Consider the following 26,633-nt stretch of genomic DNA (forward strand, 5'->3'; position numbering starts at 1 on the left):
CTGTGTCTGGATGCCTGCCTGCCTGCCTACCTGCCTGTCTGGATGCCTGCCTGCCTGTGTCTGGATGCCTGTCTGGATGCCTGCCTGCCTGTGTCTGGATGCCTGTGCCTGATGCCTGCCTGCCTGTGTCTGGATGCCTGCCTGCGTCTGGATGCCTGCCTGCCTGTCTGGATGCCTGCCTGCCTGTCTCTGGATGCCTGCCTGCCTGGATGCCTGCCTGCCTGTGTCTGGATGCCTGCCTGCCTGTGTCTGGATGCCTGCCTGCCTGTGTCTGGATGCCTGCCTGCCTGTGTCTGGATGCCTGTCTGCCTGTGTCTGGATGCCTGTCTGCCTGTGTCTGGATGCCTGTCTGCCTGTGTCTGGATGCCTGTCTGCCTGTGTCTGGATGCCTGTCTGCCTGTGTCTGGATGCCTGTCTGCCTGTGTCTGGATGCCTGTCTGCCTGTGTCTGGATGCCTGTCTGCCTGTGTCTGGATGCCTGTCTGCCTGTGTCTGGATGCCTGTCTGCCTGTGTCTGGATGCCTGCCTGGATGCCTGCCTGGATGCCTGGATGTGTCAGTCTGCGTGTGTCAGTCTGCGTGTGTCAGTCTGCGTGTGTCAGTCTGTCTTGGTAGAGGGAGGGTTCTATAGGGGATCTAATCATCTAGATGTTTAATATCCTAAAACAGTCCTGTCAGCACTATGGTCTCCCTCTGGGGGTTCTTTAGATAGACAGGCATTCATTAAAACTGTATCAAAACACAACTTACAGAATAATCAATTCATGAAACAACCCCTTCTTATTGGGGAAAGAATAACGTAATGCTTAAAAGCATTGGGACAAAAACATTCCCTTTCCTTACGTTATTTTAAATACATGAAAACTGAAGACAGAAGAGAAGTTGAATAACATTAAGGCGGTATATACAGAATTTCAAATGACATTTCTAAAAACGCCTTCATATAGTCCCCATACAAGTCATGTCGTTCCCTGCTTCAGGAGACGGGAGAGCTGGAGGGAGTGGTGAGGGGCTCCGAGACCCTTCTCTCTGTGTCGTCTCACCTCCCCAGTGAAGGAGGGTTGTAAAGACAGCGGGCAACGTCCCAGATCCCACCCCTATCCCCTACATAGTGCACTACCTCTAACCAAAACCCTAGGGATCTGGGCTCCATCTAGTGCACTACATAGGAGACGGAGCAGCATCAGGGAGCAACCTACTGAGTGAGACAGTGAGGGGGCAGTGAGTGGGTCTGAGTCCCAAATGATACCCTATTGCCTAAATAGTGCACTACTTTTGAGCAGAGCCAATATGAAGTGGATAGTGCACTATGTAGAGAATAGATAGGGGACTATGTGGAGCAAGCCCTGGGTCCCCCTCCCCTTACAGGTTGCCCTTGGAGGGGCCGGGGTTCTTGCCGCCCATGGAGGGGTGGGTGGGATGACCCTGTAGCGCCCCCAGCTGTTGGTACAACCCCAAGAGTTCCATCTGGCTCATCCCTCCAGCTCCCAGCATGCCGTTCATCTGGCTCATCAGCTGGGCCTGGTTGGCCATGGCCATCTGCTGCTCTCTCACCTTCCTGTTGGTGATCACCTTCTGAACGTACATCATTAGCTGTGGAGGGGAGGCAGGGAGAGGTTAGGACTTCTCAGGTTCCATCAGAGAGAGACAGATGGAGAGAGGGGTTAGGACTTCTCAGGTTCCATCAGAGAGAGACAGATGGAGAGAGGGGTTAGGACTTCTCAGGTTCCATCAGAGAGAGAGATGGAGGTTAGAGAGACTAGGTGGTCATCAGCCTGAACACTAGAAAGAGAAGCAGGAGAGGTTTAGATAGCAGGTGGAAAGGAAACGTTTAAGGTAGTGTTGTCGTGTTAGGTCTTGTCGTGCTAGGTCTTGTCGTGCTAGGTTGTGTTGTGCTAGCTTGTATCATGTGTTAGGTCGTGTCGTGCTAGCTTGTGTCATGTTAGGTCGTGCTAGCTTGTATCGTGTCGTGCTAGCTTGTATCATGTCGTGTTAGGTCTTGTCGTGCTAGCTTGTATCATATCGTGTTAGGATGTGCTAGCGGATGTCGGGCTAGGTTGTGTTGTGCTAGCTTGTATCGTGTCGTGTTAGGTCCTGCTAGGTCGTGCTAGCTTGTATCTTGTCGTGTTAGGTCCTGCTAGGTCGTGCTAGCTTGCATCTTGTCGTGCTAGGTCGTGCTAGCTTGTATCTTGTCGTGTTAGGTCGTGTCAGGTTAGAAGTTGTGATCTTACAGTCTGTTGCTTATTGAGGACGTCTCTGTAGACAGCTTCTCTTCGTTTGAGTTCCATCTCTACACTGGCCTGTCTCCCCAGAGCCATGGCCTGGACCTGGGACTCCGTTAGGGCTGGGTTCTCCTTCCACTGGAGAAGAGAGCAGGAGGTCACACACTGTTCTGACAGACCATACAACCAAAACTTCCTCACACCTCAAGTCTTCAACACATGTTCTTAGGAGGATAGACAACTTCAGTGATGGTGAGAAGGACTCCAGCACCCATTCAGTCCATCCCTCCCCCTCCTGATGGTGTCTTCTAGAGATTATCTAATTAGATTATATTAGGTTGTCCCTCCACCCCTCCTGATGGTGTCTTCTAGAGATTATCTAATTAGATTATATTAGGTTGTCCCTCCACCCCTCCTGATGGTGTCTTCTAGAGATTATCTAATTAGATTATATTAGGTTGTCCCTCCACCCCTCCTGATGGTGTCTTCTAGAGATTATCTAATTAGATTATATTAGGTTGTCCCTCCACCCCTCCTGATGGTGTCTTCTAGAGATGATCTAGTTAGATTATATTAGGTTGTCCCTCTGCCCCCTCCACTCACCACTCTCCCGATGGTGTCCTCTAGAGATTCTCTGGGGAGGAACTTGAGAGCGTTGGTGGCCTCCATCACCTTCTGACGGCCCTGGTTGATCAACTCCTATAATCGTAGAAAAAAGATGCAAAAGTTAAAAAATAAATCTAGAACCCCAATTTAGAGTACTGGGTTAAATCTAGAACCTGAACTTAAAGTACTGGGTCATTGGAGGGCCACCAACCGGTGTGTGTGAGTAACATATAATTTGGTCAATTCGCAGCAGGGTCTGAAATGCAGGACTCGGGGCTGGGCGAGTGCGTCTGTGACAGGGCAGTATGTGTGTGTGTGTGTGTGTGAGACAGGCAGTGAGTGTGTGTGTGTGTGAGACAGGCATTGTGTGTGTGTGAGACAGGCAGTGTGTGTGTGTGAGTGTGTGTGTGTGTGTGTGAGACAGGCAGTGTGTGTGTGTGTGTGTGAGACAGGCAGTGAGTGTGTGTGTGTGTGTGTGTGTGAGACAGGCAGTGTGTGTGTGTGTGTGTGTGTGTGAGACAGGCAGTGAGTGTGTGTGTGTGTGTGTGTGACAGGGCAGTATGTGTGCGTGTGACAGGGCAGTGTGTGTGTGTGTGTGTGTGTGTGTGTGACAGGGCAGTGTGTGTGTGTGTGACAGGGCAGTATGTGTGTGTGTGTGTGTGTGTGTGACAGGGCAGTGTGTGTGTGTGTGACAGGGCAGTATGTGTGTGTGTGTGTGTGTGTGTGTGTGTGTGTGTGACAGGGCAGTATGTGTGTGTGTGTGTGTGTGTGTGTGTGTGAGACAGGGCAGTGTGTGTGTGTGTGACAGGGCAGTATGTGTGTGTGTGTGTGTGTGTGTGTGTGTGTGTGTGTGTGTGTGACAGGGCAGTGTGTGTGTGTGTGACAGGGCAGTATGTGTGTGTGTGTGTGTGTGTGTGTGTGTGTGTGTGTGTGTGTGTGACAGGGCAGTGTGTGTGTGTGTGTGTGTGACCGGTACCTCCAGCTGAGGGTTGGACATAGAGGCCAGTGCGGCAACGTTGAAGGGGAAGTAGCTGTTAGCTCCTCCCATGTCCATCTGTCCTCCGTACGCTCCATGGTTCACACGCAGAGACAGACCCTGGGACAGAGACAGAGAGGGTTATAGAGACACACAGAGACAGACCCTGGGACAGAGAGGGTTATAGAGACACACAGAGACAGACCCTGGGACAGAGACAGACCCTGGGACAGAGAGGGTTATAGAGACACACAGAGACAGACCCTGGGACAGAGAGGGTTATAGAGACACACAGAGACAGACCCTGGGACAGAGACAGAGAGGGTTATAGAGACACACAGAGACAGACTTTGGGACAGAGAGGGTTATAGATACACACAGAGACAGACCCTGGGACAGAGAGGGTTATAGATACACACAGAGACAGACCCTGGGACAGAGACAGACCCTGGGACAGAGACAGACCCTGGGACAGAGACAGACCCTGGGACAGAGAGGGTTATAGAGACAGAGACAGTTATAGAGACAGTTAAGTCTTCGGTTGGAGTCATTAAAACTCGATTTTCAACCACCACATATTTCTTGTTAACAAACTATAGTTTTGGCAAGTCGGTTATGACATCTACTTTGTGCATGACACAAGTCATTTTTCCAACAATTGTTTACAGACAGATTATTTAACTTATAATTCACTGTATCACAATTCCAGTGGGTCAGAAGTTTACATACACTAAGTTGACTGTGCCTTTAAACAGCTCGGAAAATTCCAGAAAATGATTTCACGGGTTTAGAAGATCCTGATAGGCTAATTGACATCATTTGAGTCAATTGGAGGTGTATTTGTGGATGTATTTCAAGGTCTACCTTGAAACTCAGTGCATTTTTGCTTGAGATCATGGGAACATCAAAAGAAATCAACCAAGACCTGATTTCAGCCCCCAAAAATTGTAGACCTCCACAAGTCCGGTTCATCCTTGGAAGCAATTTCCAAACACCTGAAGGTACCACGTTCATCTGTACACACAATAGTATCCAAGTATAAACACCATGGGACCACGCAGCCGTCATACCGCTCAGGAAGGAGACGCGTTCTGTCTCCGAGAGATGAACGTACTTTGGTGCGAAAAGTGTAAATCAATCCCAGAACAGCAGCAAAGGACCTTGTGAAGATGCTGGAGGAAACAGGTACAAAAGTATCTACAGTGGGGAGAACAAGTATTTAGTCAGCCACCAATTGTGCTGAAGTTTGCTAGAGAGCATTTGGATGATCCAGAAGAAGATTGGGAGAATGTCATATGGTCAGATGAAACCAAAATATAACTTTTTGGTAAAAACCCAACTTGTCGTGTTTGGAGGACAAAGAATGCTGAGTTGCATCCAAAGAACACCATACCTACTGTGAAGCATGGGGGTGGAAACATCATGCTTTGGGGCTGTTTTACTGCAAAGGGAGCAGGACGACTGATCCGTGTAAAGGAAAGAATGAATGGGGCCATGTATCGTGAGATTTTGAGTGAAAACCTCCTTCCATCAGTAAGGGCATTGAAGATGAAACGTGGCTGGGTCTTTCAGCATAATAATGATCCCAAACACACTGCCCGGGCAACGAAGGAGTGGCTTCGTAAGAAGCATTTCAAGGTCCTAGAGTGGCCTAGCCAGTCTCAACCCCATAGAAAATCTTTGGAGGGAGTTGAAAGTCCGTGTTGCCCAGCAACAGCCCCAAAACATCACTGCTCTAGAGGAGATCTGAATGGAGGAATGGGCCAAAATACCAGCAACAGTGTGTGAAAACCTTGTGAAGACTTACAGAAAACGTTTGACCTCTGTCATTGCCAACAAAGGGTATATAACAAAGTATTGAGATAAACTTTTGTTATTGACCAAATACTTATTTTCCACCATCATTTGCAAATAAATTCATTAAAAATCCTACAATGTGATTTTCTGGATTTTTTCCCCTCATTTTGTCTGTCATAGTTGAAGTGTACCTATGATGAAAATTACAGGCCTCTCATCTTTTTAAGTGGGATAACTTGCACAATTGTCCTGTATCGACATAACCTGAAAGGCCGCTCAGCAAGGAAGAAGTCACTGCTCCAAACCCGCCATTAAAAAAACAGACTATGGTTTGCAACTGCACATGGGGACAAAGATCGTACTTTTTGGAGAAATGTCCTCTGGTCTGATGAAACAAAAATAGAACTGTTTGGCCATAATGACCATCATTATGTTTGGAGGAAAAAGGGGGAGGCTTCCAAGCCGAAGAACACCATCCCAACCATGAAGCCCGGGGGTGGCAGCATCATGTTGTGAGGGTGCTTTGCTGCAGGAGGGTCTGGTGCACTTCACAAAATAGATGGCATCATGAGGACTGAAAATTATGTGGATATATTGAAGCAACATCTCAAGACATCAGTCAGGAAGTTAAAGCTTAGTCGCAAATGGGTCTTCCAAATGGACAATGACCCCAAGCATACTTCCAAAGTTGTGGTAAGTCAAGGTATTGGAGTGGCCATCACAAAGCCCTGACCTCAATCACATAGAACATTTGTGGGCAGAACTGAAAAGCGTGTGCGAGCAAGGAGGCCTACAAACCTGACTCAGTTACACCAGCTCTGTCAGGAGGAATGGGACAAAATTCCCCCAACTTATTGTGGGAAGCTTGTGGAAGGCTACCCGAAATGTTTGACCCAAGTTAAACAATTTAAAGGCCATTCTACCAAATACTAATTGAGTGTATGTAAACTTCTGACCCACTGGGAATGTGATGAAGGGAATAAAAGCTGAAATAAATCACTCTACTATTATTCTGGCATTACACATTCTTAAAATAAAGTGGTGATCCTAACTGACCTAAGACAGGGCATTTTTACTAGGATTAAATGTCAGGAATTGTGAAAAACTGAGTTTAAATGTAGTTGGCTGAGGTGTATGTTAACTTCCGACTTCAACTGTATATACAATGAGATCATCTTGGAGAACTAACAATCACCAAAATAAAAGCTAGACTGTCAGGGAGAATTTAAATTCCAAAAACAAATAATTTAGCAGTATTGATTTTGTTTTTGTACAAAATAAATGCGCTTTAAAAGGGCAACATTCTCTCAGCTCCATGGAGAAATTTGTAGAATTGCAGGAAATTGCCTTAAATGTTAAACAATTCACTACACGGCCAAGATGGTAGTCTCTAAAATGGGCTCTACACGGCCAAGACGGGGGCCTCCAAAATGGGCTCTACACGGCCAAGACGGGGGCCTCCAAAATGGGCTCTACACGGCCAAGTTGGGGGACTCTAAAATGGGCTCTACACGGCCAAGATGGCAGCCTCTAAAATCCAGCCGTGCCGAAGGGCCAAGCTTAAAGGATCAATGCAGACGTTAACCAAATCGCTACGCGGACTAACTGTTTAGCAGTTTCATGTCTTGGGGGTAGAAGCTGTTCAGAGTCTGTCTGACTGACTTTACCTTCTTCTCCGCCTCGTACTCGGCCCAGGCTGCTTTGCGGTCCTCCTCGCTGAGAGCCTCCTCTTCCTTGTGATCCAGCAGGGAGTCATGTTCATGATAGCCCACAATCTGCTCCTTATTGCTGTGGAGCAGCTCAGCTAGGAAGGGGTCCTACAGGAGAGAAGTTACAGCACGGTTAGGTTAAGGTCAGGGAGTCAAGTTCATGATAGCCCACAATCTGTCCCTTATTGCTGTGGTCCTACAGGAGAGATGGAGCAGTCAGCTAGGACACACACCATGAAACCACAACCGACTGCACCAGTTCTTTTTTTAACTAATCAAAACCCTAAAAGTGGAAAAAAAATACATTCTGTTAATCTGATCAGAGATGCCAAAGTCCAACAGCTGGTTTGAGTGTTCTACTACAGAGTGGAACACCAGGCAGCAGGAGAGGAGAGAGAAACGGGAGGGGGGGGGCAGTATTTTTTACTCTAAATAGGCCTGATTACCAACAGCAACAAGATGGCCTACAGAGAGGAGGTAGGTACTCTGAAGGTGTGGTGCTGGGTAAACCACCTCTCCCTGAACATTAGCTAAACAAAGGAGCAGATTGTGGACTTCAGGAGGAACCAGGCCCCATTCCTCATCAACGTGGCCTCCGTGGAGACGGTCAACTTCACATTCCTCAGCGTACACATCTCGGAAAAGCTGAAATGGTGTAACCACACCGAAGGCACGACAGCAACTATTCAACCTCAGGGTGCTGAAGAAATTTGGCCTGTCCACGATGGGCCCTCAGTGTTCTACAGGAGCACCATCGAGAGCATCCTGTCGGGCTGCATCACAGTGTTCTACAGGAGCACCATCGAGAGCATCCTGTCGGGCTGCATCACAGTGTTCTACAGGAGCACCATCGAGAGCTGAGGACGTGGACCTGTAGAAGCCGACAGAATACTACAGGCTTACGGCGAGTTCGGCAGAAACATCTGAAACAGTAGACTACTGGGAGCCATTTCCTCACTATAGACAGTAGACTACTGGGAGCCATTTCCTCACTATAGACAGTAGACTACTGGGAGCCATTTCCTCACCATAGACAGTAGACTACTGGGAGCCATTTCACCACCATAGACAGTAGACTACTGGGAGCCATTTCACCACTATAGACAGTAGACTACTGGGAGCCATTTCACCACTATAGACAGTAGACTACTGGCAGCCATTTCACCACCACAGACAGTAGACTACTGGGAGCCATTTCACCACTACAGACAGTAGACTACTGGGAGCCTGTCAGTCCTGTACAGCAGCTAAATACTATTATATTACCTGCTGAGAGCTGGGAACACACCTGCAGGGCCCCTTATGTATCTGTGTGTGTGTGTGTGTGTGTGTGTGTGTGTGTGTGTGTGTGTGTGCTTCTCCAGTGTCTGGGGTTAGTGGGGCCCCTGGTTGCTCCCTTCTCTGTCATTAGGAGGAAACAAGCTGCTTCCTTGGTCTGCAATTAGTGTTCACTACTCTAGAGCAGGAAGACAGGAAGGTTGTGTCCCAAATGGCTCCCTATTTAATGCACTACTTTAACCCTATAGGGCACTCTTTAGGGAGCCATTTGGAGTTGAGATGCACACAGGGAGTGTCTTAAAGAGAGGGATGGACTAATGACACACCATCAGGTAGATAGAGAGAGAGAGATATATAGAAAGAGATAGAGAGAGATAGAGAGAGAAGAAAAACTACTCGGGTGAGGAGAAGAGAGGGTGAGAGGTGGCTCAGTTGTAACTGCCTGTCCTGGCAACAGGGTCTGTGTTGTAGGTAGGTATCCAGGATCAAAGACACTGTCAAAACCACAGAGATACTTACTAAAGGATCGCTGTGGACTAAAGGATCGCTCTCCAACTGATTCACCTACCCTCTCCTTCCAACTGATTCACCTACCCTCTCCTTCCAACTGATTCACCTACCCTCTCCTTCCAACTGATTCACCTACCCTCTCCTTCCAACTGATTCACCTACCCTCTCCTTCCAACTGATTCACCTACCCTCTCCTTCCAACTGATTCACCTACCCTCTCCTTCCAACTGATTCACCTACCCTCTCCTTCCAACTGATTCACCTACCCTCTCCTTCCAACTGATTCACCTACCCTCTCCTTCCAACTGATTCACCTACCCTCTCCTTCCAACTGATTCACCTACCCTCTCCTTCCAACTGATTCACCTACCCTCTCCTTCCAACTGATTCACCTACCCTCTCCTTCCAAAGGATTCACCTACCCTCTCCTTCCAAAGGATTCACCTCATCCCCTCTCCTCTCCAACCGATTCATCCATCCCTCTCCTCTCCAACCGATTCATCCACCGATTCTCTCCTCTCCAACCGATTCATCCACCTGCCGATTCATCCATCCCTCTCCTCTCCAACCGACTCATCCACCCCTCTCCTCTCCAACCGACGATTCATCCATCCCTCTCCTGCCGATTCATCCATCCCTCTCCTGCCGATTCATCCATCCCTCTCCTGCCGATTCATCCATCCCTCTCCTGCCGATTCATCCATCCCTCTCCTGCCGATTCATCCATCCCTCTCCTGCCGATTCATCCATCCCTCTCCTGCCGATTCATCCATCCCTCTCCTGCCGATTCATCCATCCCTCTCCTGCCGATTCATCCATCATCCATCCCTCTCCTGCCGATTTCATCCCTCTCCTCTCGATTCATCCATCCCTCTCCTCTCCAACCGATTCATCCATCTCTCTCCTCTCCAACCGATTCATCCATCCATCCCTCTCCTCTCCAACCGATTCATCCATCCCTCTCCTGCCGATTCATCCATCCCTCTCCTGCCGATTCATCCATCCCTCTCCTGCCGATTCATCCATCCCTCTCCTGCCGATTCATCCATCCCTCTCATCTCTCCAGCCGATTCATCCATCCCTCTCCTCTCCAACCGATTCATCCATCCCTCTCTCCTCTCCAGCCGATTCATCCATCCCTCTCCTCTCCAGCCGATTCATCCATCCCTCTCCTCTCCAGCCGATTCATCCATCCCTCTCCTCTCCAGCCGATTCATCCATCCCTCTCCTCTCCAGCCGATTCATCCATCCCTCTCCTCCCCAGCCGATTCATCCATCCCTCTCCTCCCCAGCCGATTCATCCATCCGATTCATCCATCCTCTCCAACCGATTCATCCATCTCTCTCCTCTCCAACCGATTCATCCATCTCTCTCCTCTCCAACCGATTCATCCATCTCTCTCCTCTCCAACCGATTCATCCATCTCTCTCCTCTCCAACCGATTCATCCATCTCTCTCCTCTCCAACCGATTCATCCATCTCTCTCCTCTCCAACCGATTCATCCATCTCTCTCCTCTCCAACCGATTCATCCATCTCCTCTCTCCTCTCCAACCGATTCATCCATCTCTCTCCTCTCCAACCGATTCATCCATCTCTCTCCTCTCCAACCGATTCATCCATCTCTCTCCTCTCCAACCGATTCATCCATCTCTCTCCTCTCCAACCGATTCATCCATCTCTCTCCTCTCCAACCGATTCATCCATCTCCAACCGATTCTCTCTCTCCAACCGACTCATCCATCTCTCTCCTCTCCAACCGACTCATCCATCTCTCTCCTCTCCAACCGATTCATCCATCCCTCTCCTCTCCAACCGACTCATCCATCCCTCTCCTCTCCAACCGATTCATCCACTCATCCATCTCTCTCCTGCCGATTCATCCATCCCTCTCTCTGCCGATTCATCCATCCCTCTCCTCTCCAACGATTCGATTCATCCATCCCTCTCCTCTCCAACCGATTCATCCATCCCTCTCCTCTCCAACCGATTCATCCATCTCTCTCCTCTCCATCCTCTCCTCTCCCGATTCATCCATCTCTCTCCTCTCCAACCGATTCATCCATCTCTCTCCTCTCCAACCGATTCATCCATCTCATCTCTCCAACCGATTCATCCATCTCCTCTCCAACCGATTCATCCATCTCTCTCCTCTCCAACCGATTCATCCATCTCGATTCTCCATCTCTCCAACCGATTCATCCATCATCCTCTCCTCTCCAACCGATTCATCCATCTCTCTCCTCTCCAACCGATTCATCCATCTCTCTCCTCTCCAACCGATTCATCCATCTCTCTCCTCTCCAACCGATTCATCCATCTCTCCAACCGACTCATCCATCTCTCTCCTCTCCAACCGACTCATCCATCCCTCTCCTCTCCAACCGACTCATCCATCCCTCTCCTCTCCAACCGACTCATCCATCTCTCTCCTGCCGATTCATCCATCCTCTCCTGCCGATTCATCCATCCCTCTCCAACCGATTCATCCATCCCTCTCCAACCGACTCATCCATCCCTCTCCTCTCCAACCGACTCATCCATCCCTCTCCTCTCCAACCGACTCATCCATCTCTCTCCTGATTCATCCATCTCTCTCCTGCCGATTCATCCATCCCTCTCCAGCCGATTCATCCATCCCTCTCCAGCCGATTCATCCATCCCTCTCCAACCGATCATCCATCCATCCCTCTCCAACCGATTCATCCATCCTCCTCTCCAACCGATTCATCCATCCTCTCCCGATTCATCCAACCGATTCATCCATCCCTCTCCTCTCCAACCGATTCATCCACTCATCCATCCCTCTCCTCTCCAACCGACTCATCCATCCCTCTCCTCTCCAACCGATTCATCATCCCTCTCCTCTCCAACCGATTCATCCATCTCTCTCTCTCCAACCGATTCATCCATCCCTCTCCTCATCCATCCCTCTCCAGCCGATTCATCCATCCCTCTCCAACCGATTCATCCATCCTCTCCTCTCCAACCGATTCATCCATCTCTCTCATCCAACCGATTCATCCATCTCTCCTCTCCAACCGACTCATCCATCCTCTCTCCTCTCCAACCGATTCTCATCCATCCCTCTCCTCTCCAACCGACTCATCCATCCCTCTCCTCTCCAACCGACTCATCCATCCCTCTCCTCTCCAACCGACTCATCCATCCCTCTCCTCTCCAACCGATTCATCCATCCTCTCCTCTCCAACCGACTCATCCATCCCTCTCCTCTCCAACCGACTCATCCATCTCTCCAACCGATTCATCCATCTCTCTCCTGCCGATTCATCCATCCCTCTCCAGCCGATTCATCCATCCCTCTCCAACCGATTCATCCATCCCTCTCTCAACCGATCATCATCCATCATCCCTCTCTCCAACCGATTCATCGATTCATCCATCTCTCCTCTCCAACCGATTCATCCATCCCTCTCCTCTCCAACCGATTCATCCATCCCTCTCCTCTCCAACCGATTCATCCATCCCTCTCCTCTCCAACCGACTCATCCATTCATCCATCCCTCTCCTCTCCAACCGATTCATCCATCCCTCTCCTCTCCAACCGATTCATCCATCCCTCTCCTCTCCAACCGATTCATCCATCCCTCTCCTCTCCAACCGATTCATCCATCCCTCTCCTCTCCAACCGATTCATCCATCCCTCTCCTCTCCAACCGATTCATCCATCCCTCTCCTCTCCAACCGATTCATCCATCCCTCTCCTCTCCAACCGATTCATCCATCCCTCTCCTCTCCAACCGATTCATCATCCATCCCTCTCCTCTCCAACCGATTCATCCATCCCTCTCCTCTCCAACCGATTCATCCATCCCTCTCCAACCGATTCATCCATCCCTCTCCTCTCCAACCGATTCATCCATCCCTCTCCTCTCCAACCGATTCATCCATCCCTCTCCTCTCCAACCGATTCATCCATCCCTCTCCTCTCCAACCGATTCATCCATCCCTCTCCTCTCCAACCGATTCATCCATCCCTCTCCTCTCCAACCGATTCATCCATCCATTCATCCATCTCTCCTCTCCAACCGATTCATCCATCTCTCTCCTCTCCAACCGATTCATCCATCTCTCTCCTCTCCAACCGATTCATCCATTCATCATCTCCTCTCCAACCGATTCATCCATCTCTCTCCTCTCCAACCGATTCATCCATCTCTCTCCTCTCCAACCGATTCATCCATCTCTCTCCTCTCCAACCGATTCATCCATCTCTCTCCTCTCCAACCGATTCATCCATCTCTCTCCTCTCCAACCGATTCATCCATCTCTCTCCTCTCCAACCGATTCATCCATCTATTTGGTAAAAGGAGCAGTCGGAGCAGCTGTGTGTCGGAGCAGCTGTGTTGTGCTGTTAGACAGCCTCTCTAAAGGCTGTGCTGAGATCATTAAATGGCATGTCGGGGCCCTCGGGGGCCAAACCAGCCTGTCACACAGCACCTGCACCCATGAGGAGAGGAAACAATGGAACGAGACAGAGAGAGAGCTGGAGAGTGGACGCAGGCCGGACAGACCGAGTGAGGGATAAACAACAGGGTTTATGACATCTCTAAAGATCAAAGGCAGCTGGCTGCACACTAACCTGTTACACACACACACTCCAGGGTACATATGCACAGAGGGAGCAGGTTAACAGAGAGCATCTTGGCATTTAAAAGGTTATTTGGTTCATCGTTGTTCCAGTGAAGGATATTGCGGTGTGTCTATAATGAGAGGGTTTAAACACAGGAACGAGGGTTGGACCTGTTCCTCTGCAGGGGCTCGGTGAGCAGGGGGCCAGATGGGCCGCATGTTCCCTCCACTACACAGATTCATGAGAACGTAAACACACACAAAACCGTGATTTCTCCAAACAACCAGTAATATAAACATATAAATATAAACATAATTGTTCCTCGTTATTAGTCGCATCCCATCGTCCTGGGACAGAAGTGACATACATCTATGTTACCGACGCCTGTCCTAGAGAGATTATACACCCCCCAGCCATCCCATCCAGCCATCCCATCCAGCCTCGGTACCTTTGGCAGCATAGGCGTGGTCCTCTTGCTCTTCTTGCCAGTGGGATCATCCAGAAGGTCAGGTTCAAAGGCGTAGAGTTCCGTCAGCTCATTCATGGTGAAATGTCTCTCTATCTGCTGTTGATCCACCACTCGGAAGGACAGAGACTGTTTAGCCACCTGGCGGTCATAGATCTTCTCTTCCATAGTACCCTGAGAGGGAAAGAGGACAGGTCAGAGGACATGTTTACATCTATAGTACCCTGAGAGGGGAAGAGGACAGGTTTACATCTATAGTACCCTGAGAGGGAAAGAGGACAGGTCAGAGGACAGGTTTACATCTATAGTACCCTGAGAGGGAAAGAGGACAGGTCGGAGGACAGGTTTACATCTATAGTACCCTGAGGGGAAGAGGACAGGTCAGAGGACATGTTTACATCTATAGTACCCTGAGAGGGGAAGAGGACAGGTTTACATCTATAGTACCCTGAGAGGGGAAGAGGACAGGTCAGAGGACATGTTTACATCTATAGTACCCTGAGAGGGGAAGAGGACAGGTTTACATCTATAGTACCCTGAGAGGAGAAGAGGACAGGTTTACATCTATAGTACCCTGAGAGGAGAAGAGGACAGGTTTACATCTATAGTACCCTGAGAGGCGAAGAGGACAGGTTTACATCTATAGTACCCTGAGAGGCGAAGAGGACAGGTTTACATCTATAGTACCCTGAGAGGGGAAGAGGACAGGTTTACATATATAGTACCCTGAGAGGGGAAGAGGACAGGTTTACATATATAGTACCCTGAGAGGGGAAGAGGACAGGTCAGAGGACAGGTTTACATCTATAGTACCCTGAGAGGGGAATAGGACAGGTCAGAGGACAGGTTGACATCTATAGTACCCTGAGAGGGGAAGAGGACAGGTCAGAGGACAGGTTGACATCTATAGTACCCTGAGAAGAGGACACGGAGGACAGGTTCTTCCCCTGAACAAGGCAAATTAACCCACTGTTCCTAGGCAGTCATTGTAAATAAGAATTTGTTCTTAACCGACTTGCCTGGTTAAATCAATTTGAAAAGAATACACTGGATAAACGAAAGCATTTCCTGTGCCTCAAAACCAAACATTTTCCTGGTCCACCACTCCACCCTGGACTTGAACTTTACAACCAGGTCCACCTCTACTAGTAGCGGGACCCACGACTCCACCCCAACTAACCATGCCCACATATAGGACCCCTCAGGATCAGACCTATGCCATTACTGCCCACCCCATGTCCCCCACTCCCGCAAAGAGGGTCTCAACATGAAATTCACACATCCACCCAGGCCGTGAGCAGGCAAACAGGCCCAACCACCACTCTTACACTCGCCCAAGCCAATGGCAAGTACCAGATGCTCAGCAGGCTCTGCTGACACTTACTGGTCTGAGGCCAAACCACACAACTAACCACATTGGACACTTTATGGAACAAAAAGCCTTCACTATCTCATCCTGGAATATCTCAGGCCTGAGGTCATCTGCCTTTGGCCTAAAGAGCAGGAACCTGGACTTCACCAAATAAATCAGAAATACAGACATTGTCATCCTACAAGAAACATGGTATAGAGGAGATGGACCCACTGGTTGTCCTCTAGGTTACAGAGAGCTGGTAGTCCCATCCACCACACTACCAGGTGGGTGGTATAGAGGAGATGGAGCCACTGGTTGCCCTCTAGGTTACAGAGAGCTGGTAGTCCCATCCACCACACTACCAGGTGCGAAACAGGGAAGGGACGCAGGTGGTATGCTAATTTGGTATAGATCAGACCTAACACACTATTAAATTAATCAAAACAGGAACATTTTACATCTGGCTAGAAATTCATAAGGAAATGATCTTAACAGGGAAAAATGTCCTCATGTGTGCTACCTATATCCCCCCACTAGAATCCCCATTCTTTAATAAAGACAGCTTCTCCATCCTGGAGGGGGAAATCAATCATTTCCAGGCCCAGGGACATGTACTAGTCTGTGGCGACCTACAAGACCCTGACACCCTCAGCACACAGGGGGACAAACACCTACCTGGAGGTGACAGCATTCCCTCCCACATATGCCCCACTAGACACAACATAACCAACAAAAACGGGTCACAACTCCTGCAGCTCTGTCGCACGCTGGGTATGTACATAGTCAACGGTAGGCTTCGAGGGGACTCCTATGGTAGGTACACCTATAGCTCATCTCTTGGCAGTAGTACTGTAGACTAATTTATCACTGACCTCAACCCAGAGTCTCTCAGAGTTCACAGTGAGCCCATTGCCAATCAGATCACAGCAAAATCACAGTCTACTTGAACAGAGCAATACTGAATCATGAGGCATCCAAGGAACTGAATAATATTAAGAAATACTATAGATGGAAGGAAAGTAGTGTAGAAACCTACCAAAAAAACTATTATTAGGCAACACATTCAATCCCTTTTAGACAACTTCCTGGACAAAACGTTCCACTGTAACAGTGAAGGTGTAAACTTGGCAATAGAAAACCTAAACAGTATATTTGACCTCTAAGATTCCCTTTCAAATATAAAAATGCCAACCAAAAAAGCGAAGAAATTTAACAACAATGACAAATGGTTTGATGAAGAATGCAAAAATCTAAGAAAGAAATTGAGAAACCTGTCCAACCAAAAACATAGAGACTAAAACTCTTTAACATCATCCTTAGCTCTGGCATCTTCCCCAATATTTGGAACCAAGGACTGATCACCCCAATACACAAAAGTGGAGACAAATTTGACCCCAATAACTACCGTGGAATATGCGTCAACAGTAACCTTGGGAAAATTCTCTGCATTATCATTAACAGCAGACTCGTACACTTCCTTAATGAAAACAATGTACTGAGCAAATGTCAAATTGGCTTTTTACCAAATTACCGTACAACAGACCATGTATTCACCCTGCGCACCCTAATTGACAACCAAACAAACCAAAACAAAGGAAAAGTCTTCTCATGCTTTGTTGATTTCAAAAAAGCCTTCGACTCAATTTGGCATGAGGGTCTGCTATACAAACTGATGGAAAGTGGTGTTGGGGGTAAAACCTACGACATTATAAAATCCATGTACACAAACAACAAGTGTGCGGTTAAAATTGGCAAAAAACACACAAATTTCTTCACACAGGGTCGTGGGGTTAGACAGGGATGCAGCTTAAGCCCCACCCTCTTCAACATATATATCAACGAATTGGTGCGGGCACTAGAAAAGTCAGCAGCACCCGGCCTCACCCTACTAGAATCTGAAGTCAAATGTCTGCTGTTTGCTGATGATCTGGTGCTTCTGTCACCAACCAAGGAGGGCCTACAGCAGCACCTAGATCTTATGCACAGATTCTGTCAGACCTGGGCCCTGACAGTAAATCTCAGTAAGACCAAAATAATAGTGTTCCAAAAAAGGTCCAGTCGCCAGGACCACAAATACAAATTCCATCTTGACACTGTTGCCCTAGAGCACACAAAAAACTATACATACCTTGGCCTAAACATCAGTGCCACAGGTAACTTCCACAAAGCTGTGAACGATCTGAGAGACAAGGCAAGAAGGGCATTCTATGCCATCAAAAGGAACATAAATTTCAACATACCAATTAGGATTTGGCTAAAAATACTTGAATCAGTCATAGAGCCCATTGCCCTTTATGGTTGTGAGGTCTGGGGTCCGCTCACCAACCAAGACTTCACAAAATGGGACAAACACCAAATTGAGACTCTGCACGCAGAATTCTGCAAAAATATCCTCCGTGTACAACGTAGAACACCAAATAATGCATGCAGAGCAGAATTAGGCCGATACCCACTAATTATCAAAATCCATAAAAGAGCCGTTAAATTCTATAACCACCTAAAAGGAAGCGATTCCCAAACCTTCCACAACAAAGCCATCACCTACAGAGAGATGAACCTGGAGAAGAGTCCCCTAAGCAAGCTGGTCCTGGGGCTCTGTTCACAAACACAAACACACCCTACAGAGCCCCAGGACAGCAGCATAATTAGACCCAACCAAATCATGAGAAAACAAAAAGACAATTACTTGACACATTGGAAAGAATTACCAAAAAACAGAGCAAACTAGAATGCTATTTGGCCCTAAACAGAGAGTACACAGTGGCAGAATACCTGACCACGGTGACTGACCTAAACTTAAGGAAAGCTTTGACTATGTACAGACTCAGTGAGCATAGCCTTGCTATTGAGAAAGGCCGCCCTAGGCAGACATGGCTCTCAGGAGAAGACAGGCTATGTGCTCACTGCCCACAAAAGGAGGTGGAAACCGAGCTGCACTTCCTAACCTCCTGTCAAATGTATGACCATATTAGAGAGACATATTTCCCTCAGATCACTCAAACACGTCAGCTTCTGTTTTGCTAAATATGCCACTACAATACACCTCCTTCGTTGTCCTGATTTCAGTCTGAACTCTGCTGAATATTATGTGATCGACTGACTGGCTGACTGGTTGGTTGGCTGGCTGACTGGTTGGTTGGCTGGCTGGCTGGCTGACTGGCTGGTTACCTGAGCCAGGAATCGGTAGACATAGCAGGTCTTGAGCTGTCCAAAGCGGTAGAGCCTGAAGATACTCTGGATGTCGTACGACGGGTTCCAGGACGCGTCGAAGATGATGACCCTGTTAGCTCCTATCAGGTTGATTCCCAGAGAACCAGCCCTGGTCGAGATCAGGAACAACCGACCTCTACAGAGGGAGAGATGGAGGAGAGGTAGAAAGGGAGGAGAGGAGAGGTAGAAAGGAGAGATGGGGGAGAGGAGAGGTAGAGAGGGAGGAGAGGAGAGGTAGAAAGGAGAGATGGGGGAGAGGAGAGGTAGAGAGGGAGGAGAGATGGGGGGGGAGAGGTAGAGAGGAGATGGGGGGAGGGAGAGGAGAGAGGGAGGAGAGGGGAGGGAGGAGAGGTAGAAAGGAGAGATGGGGAGAGGAGGTAGAGAGGGAGGAGAGGTGGAGAGGTAGAGAGGAGAGATGGGGGGAGAGGAGGAGGAGGGAGAGGGAGGAGAGAGGAGAGGTAGAGAGGAGAGATGGGGGAGAGGAGAGGTAGAGAGGGAGGAGAGGAGAGGTAGAGAGGAGAGGTAGAGAGGAGAGATGGGGGAGAGGAGAGGTAGAGAGGGAGGAGAAAGTAAGAAGGGAGCAATGATGGGGGGATAGAACCAACTTCCTCTTATTGAAGATGCCTACATTACAATATCAACTATGTGTCCCCTGACCCCCCGAATCTATGCTGCAATAGTCTGTGTCGGGGGGCTAGGGTCAGTCTGTTACATCTGATGTAATTCTCCTGTCTTATCAGGTGTCCTGTGTGAATTTATCTTCTCTAGGGTAGGGGGCAGCATTCGGAATTTTGGATGAAAAGCATGCCCAAATTAAATGGCCTGCTACTCGGGCCCAGAATATATGATATGCATATAACTGGTAGATTTGGATAGAAAACACTAAAGTTTCCTAAACTGTTAAAATAGTGTCTGAGTATAACAGAACTGATTTGGCAGGTGATAACCTGAGATAAATCCATTCAGGAAGTAGTTTTTGGGGGGTTTTGTAGTTTTCTATTCAATGCCATTACAGTATCCATTGATTTAGGACTCAAATTGCAGTTCCAATGCCTTCCACTAGATGTCAACAGTATTTAGAAATGGTTTAAGGCTTGTCTTTCTGATGAGGGAGTAAGACCAGTCTGAATGAGTGGACCCTTGCGTGTCAGAGCTTTTTCATGCGCGCGACAGAGTGCATTTCTTGTTTACCTTTTATATTGATGACATTATTGTCCGGTTGAAATATCATAGATCATTTAGGCTAAAAACAACCTGAGGATTGAATATAAACATTATTTGACATGTTTTTATGAACTTTACGGATACAATTTAGATTTGTTGTCTGCCTGTTTTGACTGCGTTTGAGCCTGTGGATTACTGAAGAAAATACGCAAACAAAATGGAGGTTTTTGGATATAAAGAGGGACTTTATCGAACAAAAGGAACATTTATTGAGTAAATGAATGTCTTCTGAGTGCCACCATATGAAGATCAAAGGTAAGTGATTAATTTTATCTCTATTTCTGAGTACTGTAACTCTTCTACTGGGCTGTTTACTGTTTGTAATGATTTGTCTGCTGGGCGATGTTCTCAAATAATGGTACGGTATGCTTTTGCCATAAAGCATTTTTTAAATCTGACACCGTGGTAGTCACAAGAAGTTCATCTTTAAACCTATGTAAAACATGTTTTTACACAATACATGTATGTTTTGTTCGATGAAGTTCATATTTATATCCAAAAATCTGTTTACATTGGCGCGTTATGTTTTGCCTCTGATTTTTTTTGTCTGCCTGTTTTGACTGCATTTGAGCCTGTGGATTACTGAAGAAAACACGAACAAAACTGAGGTTTTTGGATAGAATGAGACTATCGAACAAAACGAACATTTATTGAGTAAATTGTCTTCTGAGTGCAACCATATGAAGATCATCAAAGGGATTCAATTTCTCTCTATTTCTGAGTTCTGTAACTCTTCTACTTGGCTGGTTACTGGTTTGTAATGATTTGATTTGCTGGGCTGTGTTCTCAAATAATTGCAAGGTATGCTTTTGCCGTAAAGCATGGGTGTCAAACTCTGGCCCGTGGGCCAAATTTGGCCCGCGGGGGTAATTATATTTGGCCCGCGAGACAATACCAAATTACTACTAGAGCTGGCCCGCCGGTATTATACAGCGCATTCACCACTAATACTACAAATCCCATAATGCTCTGCTGTTTTCGCGCGCCAATCAGGGCAGGACCCAGAAACGCTCTCTCCTCTGTGACAGTAGTCATAGCAACATAGACGCTACAACTGTCAGCGAGCTAACCCTTCCCAAAAATGGCGAAAAGAAAGGCAGAAAACAGGAGCTTTCTGGACAAGTGGGAGGCAGAATATCTGTTTACATATGTAAAAGACAAACCTGTTTGTCTTGTTTGTGGAGTCACCGTGGCTGTAAGTAAGGAGTACAACATTAGACGACACTAGCTGTCAGTCTTCATCCGTGGAGTGGACTCAAATCTGTGTGTTACGGAGGAGCTATTAGGATTCAAATCAATGCATGGCACAACCACAGGAAAGGAAATCTTTGAGGAGGTTTCCAAATGTGTAACTGAAATAAAGCCGTGGGATAAACTCGTTGGATTAACGACAGATGGTGCGCCAGCGATGTGCGGTAAAAAGAGTGGACTGGTGGGCATGGTTCGGGAGAAGATGCGGGAAGAGAACTGTGCAGGTGAGCTAACTGTTTACCACTGCATCATACATCAGGAAGCACTGTGTGCCAAAGCCCTAAAGATGGAACATGTTATGACCACAGTAACACAGGTAGTTAACTTTATAAGAGCCAAAGGTCTAAATCACCGCCAGTTTAAATCTTTTCTGGAGGAGTGTGGTTCGGAATACGCAGACGTGCCGTATCACACAGAGGTGAGATGGCTAAGCAGAGGAAAAGTACTGAACAGATGTTTCGAGCTGCGTGAGGAAATATGTCAATTCCTGGAAACCAAATGGAAGGATACAGCAGAGCTCCGGGAGCAAAAGTTCCTGTGTGAGCTGGCCTTTCTCTGTGACATCTCGAGCCATCTCGATGCGCTGAACCTGCAGCTTCAGGGGCGGGGGCGCATCATCACAGACATGTACGCTGCAGTGAGGGCCTTCAAAACTAAACTGTGCCTGTGGGAGAATCAGATGCTGCAAGGAAACCCTTGCCATTTTCCCTGCTGCCAATCCATAAAAGCACAGATCTCTACCGCCGTGTTCCCATGCGCACAGTTTGCTGAAAAACTCAGTGTTCTCGCCGCTGAGTTTAGCCGGCGATTTGCCGACTTCGATGCCCAGAAATGCAAGTTTGAACTGCTTAGTAATCCCTTCGCAGTTGATGTGGAAAATGCACCAACCGACATCCAAATGGAGCTGATTGAACTCCAGTGCAACGACACGCTGAAGTCAAAGTATGATGCTGTGGGCGCCGCACAGTTTCCACGGTTCATCCCTGACACAATGCCTCAGCTCCGCACCCAAGCTGCTCAGATGCTCTCCATGTTCGGCAGCACTTATCTATGCGAGCAACTTTTCTCCTCGATGGAAATGACCAAAACAACTCACAGGAGACGTCTGACTGATGAACATCTTCGCTGGATACTGAGGATTTCTTCAGCTCAGAGCTTGAGGCCAGACATTGATGAACTAGCATCCAAGAAGAGATGCCAGGTATCTGGCTTGGGCACATCAGATTAGACCAGTGTGCAATAATTAACGTTTTCTTTATGCACTTTTTCTTGCTACAAGGCATGGGCTTGAATGGTTGATTGATTTATTATCATTTTATTTGTAAAATTATTAGCCAGTGGAAAAAGTTTATTTTGGTATTTAAATCAGAAGGCTGCAAATAGAAAAGAGGCATACAATTTTTATTTAAATTTTATTTATTTAATAAATGAATGCCATTGATGTGTTTTTTTCATTTGAAATTCGATTTTGCATGTCTCCACTATTAAATTATATATTGTATGGTAATAAGCGATGCTTGTTCCATATTCAATGTTAAAGCAAAACTTGTTTGGGTCCATATTAAAAGGTTAATTTGTTCAATGTTGGCCCGTGACTTTGTTCAGGTTTTACATTTTGGCCCACTGGGACACCCCTGCCGTAAAGCATTCATTTAAATTTTTTAAATTTTTAAATCTGACACTGTGGTTGGATTCACAAGAAGTTCATCATTAAACCTATGTCAAATATGTTTTGTTTTCTGAATTTTTATAATGAGTATTTCTGTATTTGAATTTGGTGTTCTGCAATCTGGATGTTGGCCAGGTGGGACACGTCCCACATACCCTAGAGAGGGCAAGTATTCTCCCTGTCTCTGTCCCTCCCCTCTCGGAGGACCTGAGCCCTAGGACCATGCCTCAGGACTACCTGGCATGAGGACTCCTTGCTGTCCCCAGTCCACCTGGCCGTGCTGCTATTCCAGTTTCAACTGTTCTGCCTAGAGGCTATGGAACCCTAACCTGTTCACCGGACGTGCTAGCTGTCCCAGACCTGCTGTTTTCAGCTCTCTAGAGACAGCAGGAGAAGTAGAGATACTCTGAATGATCAGCTATGAAAAGCCAACTGACATTTACTCCTGAGGTACTGACTTGTTGCACCCTCGACAACCACTGTGATTATTATTATTTGACAATGCTGGTCATTTATGAGCATTTGAACATCTTGACCATGTTCTGTTATAATCTCCACCTGGCACAGCCAGAAGAGGACTGGCCCACCCCTCATAGCCTGGTTCCTCTCTAGGTTTCTTCCTAGGTTCTGGCCTTTCTAGGGAGTTTTTCCTAGCCACCGTGCTTCTACACCTGCATTGCTTGCTGTTTGGGGGTTTAGGCTGGGTTTCTGTACAGCACTTTGTGACATCAGCTGATGTAAGAAGGGCTTTATAAATACATTTGATTTGATGTTTAGTGGCGAGCCGGGTGCCGTCGTATAGGGGCGAGCCGGGTGCCGTCGTTTAGGGGCGAGCCGGGTGCCGTCGTTTAGTGGCGAGCCGGGTGCCGTCGTTTAGTGGCGAGCCGGGTGCCGTCGTTTAGTGGCGAGTCGGGTGCCGTCGTTTAGTGGCGAGCCGGGTGCCGTCGTTTAGTGGCGAGCCGGGTGCCGTCGTTTAGTGGCGAGCCGGGTGCCGTCGTTTAGTGGCGAGCCGGGTGCCGTCGTTTAGTGGCGAGCCGGGTGCCGTCGTTTAGTGGCGAGCCGGGTGTCGTTTAGTGGCGAGCCGGGTGCCGTCTTAGTGGCGAGCCGGGTGCCGTCGTTTAGTGGCGAGCCGGGTGTCGTCGTTTAGTGGCGAGCCGGGTGTCGTCGTTTAGTGGCGAGCCGGGTGCCGTCGTTTAGTGGCGAGCCGGGTGTAGTTTAGTGGCGAGCCGGGTGTAGTTTAGTGGTGAGCCGGGTGCCGTTTAGTGGCGAGCCGGGTGTAGTTTACCGGACGTTGCTGGTGTCATTGAACTCTTCTGCCCACTTCTTCCGGTTCAGGGCGTTGGTGGAGCCGTCCAAGCGGTAGTAGTCTATGTTCCGGAACCACTTCCCCTCACCTGCACAGGTAAACACAGTGTCGTCAGATAACACTTTTCAAAGACTACAGTCATCATACAGTTTGACCTTTCCTGTCAGCTTCAGTTTAGGTAGTCAATAGGCAAGCCTTCTCCCAAACCAATCCTTGAACAGGCCTAGTTTCAAAACGCATCACTAGAGTCTGGGCCAGGAGTGAAGCCCCTCGTTGAAGCCATTAAACAATAAGTTACAAGCATAATTTAGCAGCTAATGGCAACCTGCAGTACCAAGTCAGTCTAAATACTCAATGAGAAGGAGGCAGTACCAAGTCAGTCTTTAATACTCAATGAGGAGGAGGCAGTACCAAGTCAGTCTTTAATACTCAATGAGGAGGAGGCAGTACCAAGTCAGTCTTTAATACTCAATGAGGAGGAGGCAGTACCAAGTCAGTCTAAATACTCAATGAGGAGGAGGCAGAACCAAGTCAGTCTTTAATACTCAATGAGGAGGAGGCAGAACCAAGTCAGTCTTTAATACTCAATGAGGAGTAGGCAGAACCAAGTCAGTCTAAATACTCAATGAGAAGGAGGCAGAACCAAGTCAGTCTTTAATACTCAATGAGGAGGAGGCAGAACCAAGTCAGTCTTTAATACTCAATGAGGAGTAGGCCGTACCAAGTCAGTCTAAATACTCAATGAGAAGGAGGCAGTACCAAGTCAATCTAAATACTCAATGAGAAGTAGGCAGAACCAAGTCAGTCTTTAATACTCAATGAGGAGGAGGCAGAACCAAGTCAGTCTTTAATACTCAATGAGGAGGAGGCAGAACCAAGTCAGTCTTTAATACTCAATGAGGAGGAGGCAGAACCAAGTCAGTCTTTAATACTCAATGAGGAGTAGGCCGTACCAAGTCAGTCTAAATACTCAATGAGAAGGAGGCAGAACTAAGTCAGTCTTTAATACTCAATGAGGAGGAGGCAGAACCAAGTCAGTCTAAATACTCAATGAGAAGGAGGCAGAACCAAGTCAGTCTTTAATACTCAATGAGGAGGAGGCAGAACCAAGTCAGTCTTTAATACTCAATGAGGAGTAGGCCGTACCAAGTCAGTCTAAATACTCAATGAGGAGGAGGCAGAACCAAGTCAGTCTTTAATACTCAATGAGGAGTAGGCCGTACCAAGTCAGTCTAAATACTCAATGAGAAGGAGGCAGAACCAAGTCAGGTCTTTAATATTCAATGAGAAGGAGGCAGAACCAAGTCTGCAACATCACAATACAGAGTTAGTAGAGGTTAGGGGTCAGGGAGTAGAGGTCAGGGGGTAGAGGTCAGGGGTCAGGGGGTAGAAGTCAGGGGGTAGAGGTCAGGGGTCAGGGTAGAAGTCAGGGGGGGGGTAGAAGTCAGGGGGTAGGGGTCAGGGCAGTATAGTACCTTTGTAGGGAGACTGTTTCTCCTCCTCTTTGGCTCGGCCAGCCAGCTCCAGGAAGTCTTCAATCAGGTCCAGAGAGATCAGAGACTGACTGAACACCAGACTGATGAGGGGACAGAAGACGCGTCAACATCACTGCACTGTCATGTTAGCAGGACATTTAAAACAGGGAAACAGTCCCACCGAGCCATTTTGAAGCATTTCATTCAAGCACTTAGCATTGATCAATTCAGCACAATGTGTTCCATGTCTCCAGAGCTCGGCTCCTTACACTTTGTCCTCCACCTCCTCGGCCATACGGAGGATCTCAAACAGCAGCACCATCTTCCCAGAATGCTCCAGGATCTCAGAGTCGGCCTCCGTAACAAACTCTTTGTGCCAGTCAGGACTCCTGGTGCCAGGGCTGGAAGCTGGGCGGACTGGGGGAGAGCAGAGGACAAGGGTTAGAGGTCAGAGCTGGAGCAGTGAGCTCAGATGGTTCATGTTATGAACAGTGCCTTTCAAAAGTATTCAGACCCCTTAGATTTCTTCACATTTTATTGTGTTACAAAGTGGGATTAAAATGGATTTAATTGTCTGTTTTTGTTGTTGTCAACAATCGACACAAAATACTTCGTCAAAGTGGAAGAATAATTCTATCATACTCTTTGTTCTAACAGAGCAAACCTTACTTCAACACTCCCTTCCTGAAACCATAACATCACACCCACACATTTCTAGTCAGGTAACAATCTACAGGCTCTATATAATTGTATTTCTATACCTTCCTCCTGTGGCTCCGCCCGGTTGCGGCTGGAAGGGTCTCCCCCTCGGGAGCTGGTGTTCCACTCCTTTATCACCTCTAGAGCGTCACTGTCTGAGTCACTGTCCTTCTTCCTGGCCTTCCCTCGCTTCTTCTTCCTACAGGGGGGACAGAGCAGAGCAAGGTTGTACATTACAGTACGATAAGACAGTCAGGTTGTACATTACAGTACGATAAGACAGTCAGCA

The 26,633-nt window shown here is 47.8% G+C and overlaps 1 protein-coding gene across 1 annotated transcript in view; it reads right to left on the reverse strand.

The window, feature by feature from the left end:
• Positions 1-464: 464 nt before the first annotated feature.
• Positions 465-26,633, reverse strand: part of LOC112225770 (transcriptional regulator ATRX) — a 105,550-nt gene continuing 79,381 nt past the window's right edge. Inside the window, exons 30-40 of the mRNA XM_042303020.1 lie at positions 26,407-26,543; positions 25,915-26,062; positions 25,646-25,746; positions 24,150-24,258; positions 18,679-18,856; positions 14,139-14,330; positions 7,267-7,416; positions 3,803-3,922; positions 2,824-2,919; positions 2,230-2,358; positions 465-1,591 (exon numbers count right to left, since the gene is read on the reverse strand). Coding sequence (XP_042158954.1) covers positions 1,361-1,591; positions 2,230-2,358; positions 2,824-2,919; positions 3,803-3,922; positions 7,267-7,416; positions 14,139-14,330; positions 18,679-18,856; positions 24,150-24,258; positions 25,646-25,746; positions 25,915-26,062; positions 26,407-26,543 — 1,591 coding nt within the window. The 3' untranslated portion in view covers positions 465-1,360. The remainder of the gene's footprint in view (positions 1,592-2,229; positions 2,359-2,823; positions 2,920-3,802; positions 3,923-7,266; positions 7,417-14,138; positions 14,331-18,678; positions 18,857-24,149; positions 24,259-25,645; positions 25,747-25,914; positions 26,063-26,406; positions 26,544-26,633) is intronic.

This window comes from Oncorhynchus tshawytscha, linkage group LG21, assembly GCF_018296145.1.
Source record: "Oncorhynchus tshawytscha isolate Ot180627B linkage group LG21, Otsh_v2.0, whole genome shotgun sequence".
NCBI classification, from domain to species: domain Eukaryota; kingdom Metazoa; phylum Chordata; class Actinopteri; order Salmoniformes; family Salmonidae; genus Oncorhynchus; species Oncorhynchus tshawytscha.